Below are 12074 nucleotides of genomic sequence, written 5' to 3' on the forward strand. Positions count from 1 at the left end.
TAACCCGTTCTCCCAATGCAATATTCCACCACTCACCAATAGCCCCCAACTGCGCAGGCGCGGCTCATTTCCCCTCATCCCCCAACACTCTCCCCCCTCTTCACCCTCCCTCATCTCCTCCACTCTCCCCCTCCATCTCCTTTCCCCAACCCTCAATCACTCCCTTCCCTCAGTCCCTCCCTTCCACCCTCCATTACCCATCCCTTCCCTACCCCCATGACCTGTTGTGCCCCGTTCCCCCAAAGCAATATTCCGCCACTCACCCGTTTCCCCAATGCAACCTGTTCCCACAACACAATATTCCATCACGCACCCACAGCCCCCAACTGCACAGGCACGGCTCAGACACTCCTTACCCCTCCTCTTCACCCTCCCTCTTCTCCCCTCTCCTCCCTCCCTCACCTCTCCTTTTCCCTACCCTCAGTCACTCCCTGACCTCTCCCCTATCGCACTCCCCCACTAAACACAATGTTTAGATAACCTTTCTTCTCTTCCCCCTCTCTCTCCTTACAACAATGTAACAAATCTCTCATTGCCCTGGGTGGAACACTGTTGGTTGGCAGCTTATGTAAATGAGATCCCACAGTGATGTCATTGTCGAGTGGAACACTGTTCAGGGCAGCTTATGTAAATGAGACCCCATTGTGACGTCAGAGCTGCAATCTACCATAATCTGCCAGCAACTGCCACAGCATATTGTTCTCAAAGTGGGGTTTTCTGATGTTTTAATTGTCAATAACTTGTGAAATATAACATCAATCTGAACGAAACTTGACACAAACCACCACAGGACAATTGTGAGTAAGGTGGTGCAATATTTGTAGCGTTATCCTGTACCGTTCTGGCGTAGTTCCGGGATCACTCAAACAGACATACCGCATGCTCACACACGCACGCATAGAAACAAACAATAGTGATATTGTTTAAGCAATATATAGATAGATGTGCTAAAAGACAAGAGCAATGGTGTAGTACCATTTTCACCAGCACATGTAAACTCAAGTGGTACAAATGAACACAGTGAACTGTCAAAAAGCAGCCTACTCTTTAAAAAAGGTACAGTGCCTCTCAGATGCTGCCAGATTCTGATATTTTCACAAGATTTTATCTTTTTTTTGGTAAACCAGCATCTGCAGTTCCTTCTTTCTCCATTTGGCTGCTCTTAAAACTTCATAGAAGCAAGAGTAGTTTGTTTCAGGTGAATAATGTATTGGAAAAGCACAAATGATCTAACTAACTCACCCATTATAGGCACTTGAACTAGGGCTTCGGTCACGTTCCCGCTCATGCTCCCGCTCCCTGTCCCGATCTCGCTCCCTCTCCCTGGTGCGTTCTCGTTCACGCTCCCTTTCTCTCTCTCTCCGTGGATAATAATCCCAATGCTGTTGCTGTTGCTGCTGCTGCTGCTGCTGCTGCTGTTGTGCCGGTTGTTTATTGTTGTTGTCCATTAAGGCGCTCCAGGAGGAAGCTGGGATGTTAGGATATGATAGATTTCCATAATCTGAAAGAAAGTATTAAGAAAGCAGTTCAAAGTAATCATTAATTTATTTCATGGTCAAATACCATTTTGAAGCTCATGATACGAAATTACCCTGGTTATCATAATATTGTAAATCATTTCTAATGAACCAAGATAGTCTGAAGTAAAAATAACAGCAATGCTATTAGCCAATCCTTTAATAATACAGTAAATTAGACACAAGTTTTTCAGAACCGCACAAACAAGCTCACATGCAAATGCCTAGGAAGTTATTTAAGTTTCCCTTCTCTTCCAGAAGTTTATTGTAGTGGTATGTCACAGATATGCTTATTGCAGAAATTTGCTATGGTATTCATTTGTTGGACGTCTATTGATCATATTATACCCTCCAAGAGAGGGTCAAAAAGGGCTTCCAATTTCAAATGTTAACCATGTTTCTTCTTCCACAGGTGATGCCAGATTTGCTGAGAATTTCCAACATTTTATTTTTGTTTCAGATTCCAAGTGTTTAAAAACATTTTCATTTATAACTAAAAGGTGGACAAAAATGCTGGATAATCTCAGCGCGTGAGGCAGCATCTACGGAGCGAAGGAATAGGTGAATAAATGGACAATCAATAAATGGACCCGACTTCGGAGGCTCGGCCGTGGACCCACTGGACGACATCGTCGGGAGCTCGCAGGTCACAGACTGGTGACCTGTTTTTCCGGAGCTCCCGCAACAACAGCTTCGTCCGCTGGACTGGAGGGCGGCAGCTTCGACCACCCCGGGCCGCGGAGTTTGAACCGGCCCGTTCGCGGAGCTCGGATTCAGCCGCGGGACTGACTTACTTACCATCACCCGGTGGGGTCACAACATCGGAAGCCTGGATCGCCTCAGCGCAGAGGGAGAACAAGGAGGGAAGAGACAAAGACTAAGACTTTTGCCTTCAATCACAGTGAGGAGGTGCCTGGTGGACTCATTGTAGTGGATGTTAAATTTGTGTTTATTGTGTGTTTTTGGTATTTTTATTATATGTATGACTGCAAGGCACGAATTGTCGTTCAGATCGAAAAGGTCTGAATGACAATAAAGGATACTTTGACTTTGAATGAAACAAGGAAACTGCTCAAAGTCGTGCCATAAGGAATAGGAGTGGAATTAGGCCATTCGGCACATCAAGGATACTCCGCCATTCAATCATGGCTGATCTATCTCTTCCTCCTAAACCCATTCTCCTGCCTTCTCCCTATAACCTCTATTAATCTGTATTAATCAAGAATCCATACATCTCTGCCTTAAAAATATCCACTGACGGCCTCCATAGTCTTCGGTGGCAAAGAATTCCACAGATTCACCATAGAGGACTAAAGACATTTCTCCTCCTCTCCTTCCAAAAAGAGCATCCTCTAATTCTGAAGCTATGACATCTGGTCCTAGCCAACAGGTCGAGGAGCATTGGTGGAAGCAAAGGAATCATGGAGGTTTTGGGACCTGACCATGTGTTGCCTGCAATATCCATGTGTCAAGAACAATTTTGAAAACTTACGTAGAAAAGTGAATTAAGCAGAAAAATTCAATCTCACCAATTACCGCCCTAAAGGTTAATTCTAAATAATGATTAAAGTGTTGCAAACTGTCACTGACAGTCAAACAATATTTTTTAATTGATTACTTAGTCACCAACACTCAATTTGAGTTCACCAGGACCACTTGGTTCCAGACCTCACCACAGTAGTGGTCTAAAACATGCACAACATTTAAAAAAGAGATGGCTTCCTGAAACGAATCAAGATTGACTGCCCTTGATTATTTTATTAAGATTTCTTCGTAAAGTTCAATGGGAAGTTATTTAAAGACTCTCCACCATCACAAGTCTATCTGGCTCAATGAAAGACGTTGGCTGATGTTAGAAGCCAACCACTTCCATTGAAGGTCAGCACTGCCCGAGTTATTTCAGCCGAGGTACTAAAGTCAGCTGCTTTATTAACAACTTTCCATCTTTCACATCATTAGTGAGGACACAAAGCTTCAGATAATGAACATTTGTGGATATGCATATGAAAGTTATCAATGAATGCTGGATAGCATTCAAGTCAAGCTGATTTGTTGAAAGTTAATACATTTTTCACACAAGTACGATGCAATAACCATTTCCAATAACGGCCCAAGAAACTCGCATTCAACAGAATTGCCATCAATCTGAAGGTGCCATTGACAAGGAAACTGGACCTGCCACATTCTGGCAACCATTACTTACTTTTTAACTACTACAAGCTTTACCACTGAGGCATGTCAGGAATGTTAAGCTAAATCCAAGCCTGCATGAATAAATGTACTTGTAACAATACTGCAGAAGAGCATCACAGCCTGCTTGAATGGCAACCAATGCACAACATTTTCATTTACTTCAACTATCCATGCAATATTGCTAGAGCACCCCTCATTTACAAAAGATAGTCTAGAAATGTTCCAAGTATTTTGCCCACTAAAGGTCAGCAGGCAGAGGAAGAACCCCAAGTTGTGCACTACCCTGACTTGGTAATACATTAGTGATTATATTGGGTCACTCTCTTGGAAGTCCCTACTTTGGAGCATATTGGGAGCACTTCCTATATGCAGAGTAATATGGCCCAACCTATCCATCATCACATGAGTAAATGTCAATGGCATTCATGCACCATGAACAAATTCAGGTTGTGTAGCAGTAGAGCTACTGCCTTACAATGCCAGAGACTACAGTTGCTTGTTTGTACATTCTCCCTGTGACATGTATGGGTTTTCTCAGAGATCTTTTGTTTCTTTCCACACACCAAAGACATACAGATTTGCAGGTTAAATGGCATGGTATAAAATGTAAAATTGACCCTAGTGTGTGTAGGATAGGTAAGTGTGCAGGTATCGTTGGTCGATGTGGACTTGGTGGGCCTAAGGGCCCGTTTCTGCGCTGTATCTCCAAACTATAACTAAACTAAAGGCAATCAGAGGTACCAGTGTTTCATGCTAAACTTGATTCGAAACAAAAAATAAATTAATAAATAGTTTGGTGGATTATTTCGGAAATCTTTGAAAGTAACATCCGAAGTGTACAGAAGCATCTTTCAAACATCTTAAAATATTCCAAAGCAAAACTACAGGATGTACTTACCATTGGTTGGATAACCAAATGGGGGAGCGGTTCGGCTGTTGTATGATGTAGGTCCACTAGAAACCACAAAAACAAACCACTTGTCATGCTTGCACTGTAACACACCATGTAAAACACAGATGCAAAAAAACATAGGATGGTGGTACAGATCCATTTCACATTTATTTCTATTTATTTATTTATTTATTTATTTATTTATTTATTTATTTTTAAATACACCACCCTTAAAATTCTTGATCTTGGGACTCTGGCACAATAGATTAGTAATTGTTCACCAACAAATCCTGCCAGAAGAACATGTTTAAAGCCTGCTTTTGTAAATGCTCAGACATTGGTAAGCTCATTGCAAGTTGCACCAAGTCTTGACTGGTGCATTGGTAAGCAGATTTTAGGGGGTTAAGGATCATTTGCATGTCTTAAGTTACACGTCATTTAAGTTACACTGCAGAAAAAAACAATGATATCCAACATTTCTCCAATTCATTCTTATTCTGAAGCATGTGAAAACATTTGATCCAAAAGCATGAAAAACAATAAGCATTACACTGACATCCCCCATGTGAATTAACTGACAGGCAGTATATAATCAATACCAATGCTGCAGTTGCAGTTGCAGTTTAACATTCAATTTTCTATTTCACATACCTTTTTTTGGCAACTTGAAACTTTTTAACTATCAGTCTATGATCATTGGCTGTTGTGCAAAATAACAATTTCCTAACATAATTTTTTTTATTCGGCTTGAATCTAAATTACCCAATACACCTCTGTGCTCAGTTCTCAATGTCTTCTTTCTAGGCTCAAAGCTCGTATTCTTCTTTCAGGAAAATGTCAAGAATAGGTGACAAAATTGATGTTGAATACCAAATTGGCTGGGAGTGTTTGTCTTTGAAAAGAGATGCTATTTGAATGAGAGGTTATGAAAAGAATAAATGGAGAAACCAGTTCCATTGGCAGAAAGATTAAAAAAAAATCATAAGAAAATGAGTTAAAACAAGCAAAAAGGTAAATAAATTAAGATTATTGTTTTTAATAGAACGGTCTGGAATGTACCAGACAAGTAGTGGGAAAAGATTCATGGGAAACTCCACAAAGGAAATTGGACAAATACTTAAACGTTAATAGACACAAATTTAACAAGCAAACTGTGAAGATGTTGCTAAGGCAGGTAAACATTGTGGATTAGATAGATGAGCATGCAAGAAAATGTCAATGTGGATTAATGTGGTTATCATCTTTGATGGGAAGCTACAAATTATTTTTCGAAAAGAAAAATTGGAAAATTATGATAATACTGAGAAAGATCCGAACCACCAAACAAATAAGCTATTAGCAAGGAAAATAGCAATCAATTTTATTGAAGTGAGTGGCATAAGAGTGAAGATTTTGGAGCTTTGCCTCCTCACTTGTCTGATATTTAAAAGACTGATTAGTGGATTGAGGAAGCTTATACTCCAACACTTTGATGAATGAGGCTTATCAAGACGTAAAATTCTCATTTCCTGGACGATAGGAGGATATTATCCTTGTCCGAAGGGCCTGGAATTAGGGATTAGTCTCAGAATAAAGGGATGACCATTTAGAACTAAAATGTGGAAAAATTCATTCAATGGACTGCAAATCTTTAGAATTTTCTAACCTTGTCTCTGGATGCTCCAAATTCTACCCATTTTAAATAAACGCTAAGCAAATGAGAGATGAGAAGGCGATGAGAAGACAGTGTAGGAAGATGAACATAAAACACAATCAAAAGTTTTAAAGGTCTGAGAAAACCCAAAGAGAAAAATAAGAGAAGCATACTTAATTAAGCACACTTAAATAGAATTAAAAAGTGGACTCAACCTAAAGTTAATCCATATTTTGGGAACAGCAAAAGCTATTTTTAAAAGTGTTTGATGTTTAACGTCTTTTACGTGCAGATTCCTCAAAGCTGGAACGCTATTTTCCTGGGCTGCTTGAAATGACTGGCTTTAATTTAAAATTCAAGGTGCAGGTTGGATTTAGAAACCCACACACTGAAGAACTGCCAGGTTACTTTCCTCCTTGCCTAACAGGTTGGCAATAAGCCGACTGTTGATTGAATGCTTCCATATATCCTTCCGGTAGCACTTTAATGTCAGTAAACTCATCCAAGAAACTCACGTTATAAACAGGTGGGCTATTAATATATTGTTCTAAAAATATACTGTTAAATCAGATTCATATTTGCCAGACTCTACACTGCAGCAGTAGCCAACATATGTGAGTGGCACATGATCTGTAGCAAGCATGCCAACAGTCATGAGTAAAGCTTTCATTTCAGTGACCAGAGAAAAGTAGCGACTGTTTAATATTTTAATAATTGGTATTGAAGATAACTTTGGCAAACGTAGCATTAAATGGTAATAGAAATCAATCAACATCTCCAGTAGTTGTGTAAGATAGACAACGTCTCTTCCATGCTCAGCAGTACTTGATGCAAACTCAGCCATCCACTGCTTTCATATCCAACAGATCATATTCATATTCATGGCTGTTTTTTTTATGACAAACTCTTTTTAGGTGGACAAATATTAACTCAACATCAGGTGCAGTGGTGGGATGTACACTAGCCATATCAGAGAGGATTTTTGGTGGAGGGAGATGAGAGATGGAAATTTGGGGTGTTGGACAGTGTTTGAAGTGAGGCTGGGGTAAAAAAATAAATCACCATTGCAACCCACTCTGTTTTATGGGAATCAGTGATCAGAGATTGGAACTCTGATCTTCTAAACAGATCCAGTCAAGATTGGGCAATCCTTTGTAGTTTAAATTGGCTACCATACACCTGTACTTCATTTAAATAATTAATACATCAATAATACATATAGTATAAGAGCATAGTGGTTATGATGTTTGGCTAATAGTACAGCCACTAATTATCTGTAAATAATAGCTCGAATCCCATAAAGGTTGCTGTGGAAGATAACCAAGTAATTAAATAATAAATCTGGAATACAATCTATCAGGAATATCAGACCATATGAAAAGTGTTGGAAAACCCATCTGATTTACTAAGGTCTTTAGGGAAGGAAATTGGAAACGTATCCATTTGTAACACCAAACTAAGAGCAACATGATTAATCAAACAAAGTTACTCTCTTCACAGGACAACCAAGGATGACCAATAAACTCTGACCTTGGTTTCAACAATATGACATGAGCTAGAGAATTTCACAGACTATTAAAGTGATGTGGATGCTTTGGTCAGAGAGGCTATCTGGGTGCTGCCCTACATGGAAGTGATGCAGACAGCAAGAGGTGACAAAACAATTCTAGTCCAATCTTCTACAAAACTACTGCATTGGAAGAAGTTTGCCAACATCTTGATAATTGTGGCAATTTAAAAAGGATGGTTGAAGCAAAAATTTGAGCTCGAATTGATTAAAGGATCAAGAAACTAAACAGTGGGTGTGAATGGATTAACTTTAGCCAAGGTTGATTAAATATTGTGAACACAGAGAAGGTTTAAAAATAGTTAGGGGCCTCGTACAGAAAAATAACTAAAATGATACAAAATGATCCTAAAGAGGATGAAGAGGTAAGTTGTGCTTCATCTGAACATAACCCTGGGTTAAATTTTGAGTATCGTGTACAATTCTGGAAACCATCACCAAATTCTCCAAGTTATCGACAAACTGGTTTAATAACATTTGACGAAAAAAGGATTCATGGGCATCCAAGGAAACTGGAAATGAGACTGGGGTGATATTTGTTTATCAGGATTGAAGGGAATTAAGCAGGTGGACAACCTTTCCCCTTGGTGAATGGTAAAACTGTGGAACTCCCTCATGAATAATAAAAAATCTTATTTTAAGTCAGGTTCCTCCATATCTCTGGCCAAAAGGATTAAGGAAATTAGAGCAAGTGAACCAAGTAGAATCAAGAGTAACTATGATCTCATATCAGTGATGGAACAGGTTGGAAGTGTTGTCTGTCATTGCTCTTATGAAGGGCTGATATTTTGGGGCATTCCCATTCATCTATATACAAATGTGTGTCATTTACCCAGATCAGCACATTTGAATATGATTTTTACCCCTTCATTGTAAAATGGGAGAATCAGGCTGATTGAAAATACATCTTTTCTGGCTACAAGGGAAACAGGCAAAGGGTTAGTTTGTGGGAAGTGAGCACAATGCCCATTCATTTTTGGGAGGTTGAATTATATTAAAAAATGATTGATGCATGCATTGCTTGCTTATTAAATAGTGACTTTTCATAAGGGGGGGAGGGGGAATTAAAGTAACAACTTTGTGTACGTGCCAAATTAAAAAGGAAATTGACTTGTCAAAGAACTATATAATGGATCAGTCAACTCAGATGACTAGGGAGAAGGCCGATTTCATCTCACACACTGGCAAACATTCACACCTTTAGAAGCAGTTGAGTTTCCTTTCTACTGATCATTTCTCTTTCAGAGCAAGGTGGGAAGTTGGAAAAGTCTAGTATGTTCATTGTTGTAATGTAAACTGATGTATTTTGTGAACTGATCTCTTTTCATTACAAGTTATGATATTTCTACCCTATGCCCTTTTCTGGTCATAGAATCAGAAATTAAATGCCACAAAAGGCTATTGGGCCGATATCGTTGTCAACCAAAGAAGGACCACTTTCAACACATTCTGTAAAGGCAAGTTGATACTTTCTATCGTCGCCACAATTTCAGGCGATGATTTGAAATAATTTGGCCACAATGAAAAAAAATTCTTAGCTCCGTGCCGACTTTACAACCCTTATATGTCTCCTGATTATAGTTTTCTCTACTAATGAGACACATTATGTATTTGCCATATCCAGTTCTTTCGTAATCTTAGAATCCAAACTTTTTCTTTTAAATACAGAAAAGGTGGTGGATACGTGGAACGAGCTGCCGGAGGAAGTAGTTGAGACAGGGACTATCAACGCCGAAGGACTCTGAATGACTAATTACAACCACACTCAATCTCCAAACGAAAAACAAAACTTAAACCTATTCCATCTTGCCTCACAACTTTAATTATCCAGCCCTCATAACTTCCACAAATCTCCTCTGTACTCTATTTTTCGCCATCACATCTTCATGGAATTTACTGGTCTGTGTTTAGTAGCCTTTAATTAATTGGACTATTTTCAATTGTTATATAACACAGAAACTGAAGGGAGGGCTAGTGTCCTGCCAAATATCACAGATTATGAAAGAATTTAACAGGATAGCAATTGTTTCACTTCATAGGGTTGGGGATAGGAAAATATCAGTATAAAAGAGACATAAATACAAGATTGTCATTATCAAATCAAAGCTCATGAGAAACATTTCCCACCCCTCGCCCATATAGTATGATGAGAATGACAACAAGCAAAATCAATCAATTAACATGCATTGTTCATTTAAAAAAAAGCTTGATGAAAGCACAAACGAAAAAGGAATTGAAGAATGCAATGTTGGGATAAGACAAAGGAGAGAATGAACTAGCTATGCCAAAGATTAGGTTTTGTGCTGTATATTCCACAAGAATAATAAAGGAAGGAACATTTCATTTATGCTGAGGGTAGAGTTCATCTGCCACTTACACTCGCTTTGAACAGTACAAGAGGTCCTGGCAACTTGTCAAATCAGGGATTGGAACAGAATTAGCATGGCACCATGCAACTTGAAGTTTTTTTAATCCTTCAGCTAAAATTTGCCGAATTTAGTGGAACCCCTATACCTTGAAAATTACAAGTAATGTACATTTCTGACCGATTGCTTTGCCATAATGAAACAGAGCGAGTTGAGGCTTGGGGAGATTTCATTGCAAAGAAGGCTCTCTCACTGGATAAAAGTCTGGCAACTTTTACTACTAGTAAATAAATTGATGTCTCATTCTAATCGATGGGATGCAGGCCTTCCCATCAGAAGGAAGTTGCTATCTGAAACTACCCAAGGGGTCATGTTTAATTAATTGTAAACACAAAAGTTAAAATAATAAAAAGTGTAAACAGAAAACAAGCCAATATATGCATTTAGGTCCTTAACACTTATGAAAGGACGTTGTCATTATTGTACTTCAAGCACATACTATTTGGCTTTTAACACAGATAGGACAGCGACTGATGACAACATATGATGCCCAACTGTAACCATCCCAAATGATTTCACTGGGAAGAACATTACAAGAAATAACAAGCATCACCAGCTACAAGGGTAACAAATGGCCAATATTGACAATAAATTATCTTCATATCTTTGGTGTCAATGTAACTTGTAAACTTGGTGAGGTATACTGAACTGCAAGGCAACCTGCTTTGCCAACCTCATCTGTGGAAAAATAATATACTTTTTTTTCTAATCTTGCATATCATTTAGTTCTAAGTTGTATGTGTCTCGTAACTTCGAGCCATTTTTGGTTCATACAGGTCAGTGAATGAAAACTTAGATTTGATGTGGAGTGCCATAGAATAGTGAAAAGATATGTGATACCCAAGTTTTGGGTGCCTAATAGTGGATGTCAGTAAAACACTTATGTCCAGTCATTTAACTGAGCGAGAGTGTTTCATGAACAAGTTTATCACCATGGAGACATAACTTTGTCACTGTTGGCCATTAGTTAATTTTGAGGAGAAAACCCACCACCAGCAGAAAACATTACACTCTAGCATCTAACAGAAATATGCAACAACCATCCCTCACAATACATGTCGGATCTTCCTTTTAAAATAAATCCAATCTGTATTTCTCCATTATGAGGGTTGCCTTCCCTTTATTGGAGCAGTCAAGATTGATATCTGGTTAAGGCTGTCCAGTTGAAGTCAAATGCATTATAGAAAAGAATCATAGATTCATGCAGCACAGAAATGGCCCCCTTTGGCCTACCTTGTCAATGCCGACTGTAGTCTAGGAAACAGAATATGAACATCAGTAAAATAGATGCCCTTGGAGTGGCAACATATGGACAGTGGTGCATTCCATTTGTGATCACTTGCTTTCCCCCCCTCGAAATAATCTGTCACTTTCCTGCCCACATTACAAATCTATTAATAATTCTCACAATTAATATCTTTGTTAATTCTATGTCAAAAACATTTGTTGGACAGTAAAGAGTTTAATTGCTGCAAAATTTTCAACATTTAAAGATATTGACTAAGGATCTGAAAAGATTAAAAGCATTATTTAAAAATAGGCTATATATTTGAAAAGGAATAATATAAAAATAGAGCCAATGAACTAGGATTAGATATTGGAAGAGCCAGTCATGCATTACAGTACAAAATAAAGGAGCATATGTCCAACTGAGAGTGATTATACTGCACCTCAACAACATTTAGATCAAAGATTTTCATTTAAATAGACAGATTTTTTAAATTATTTTTTAAGCTTCATTCACCTTTCTAGTGGTACAAGTGAAGGTGGTGGAGCTCCAGGTGGAGGCAGGAAACCTGAAAAACATGTTTTACAACAGAAGTCAGAATGATTACAGTTATTTCAG

General features: G+C 38.6%; 1 protein-coding gene across 14 annotated transcripts in view; it reads right to left on the reverse strand.

Annotated features, from left to right (window-relative positions):
• The window catches only part of fip1l1a (FIP1 like 1a (S. cerevisiae)), a 73748-nt gene that overhangs the window by 19811 nt on the left and 41863 nt on the right, over positions 1-12074 (reverse strand). For all 14 annotated transcript variants that reach the window (XM_055636213.1, XM_055636165.1, XM_055636198.1 and 11 more), the window contains 4 exons: positions 11973-12024; positions 11462-11482; positions 4609-4664; positions 1243-1501 (listed from right to left, as the gene is read on the reverse strand). In XM_055636213.1, coding sequence (XP_055492188.1) covers positions 1243-1501; positions 4609-4664; positions 11462-11482; positions 11973-12024 — 388 coding nt within the window. The remainder of the gene's footprint in view (positions 1-1242; positions 1502-4608; positions 4665-11461; positions 11483-11972; positions 12025-12074) is intronic.

The sequence above is a fragment of the Leucoraja erinacea genome, chromosome 1 (genome assembly GCF_028641065.1).
Source record: "Leucoraja erinacea ecotype New England chromosome 1, Leri_hhj_1, whole genome shotgun sequence".
Classification (NCBI taxonomy): Eukaryota; Metazoa; Chordata; class Chondrichthyes; order Rajiformes; family Rajidae; genus Leucoraja; species Leucoraja erinaceus.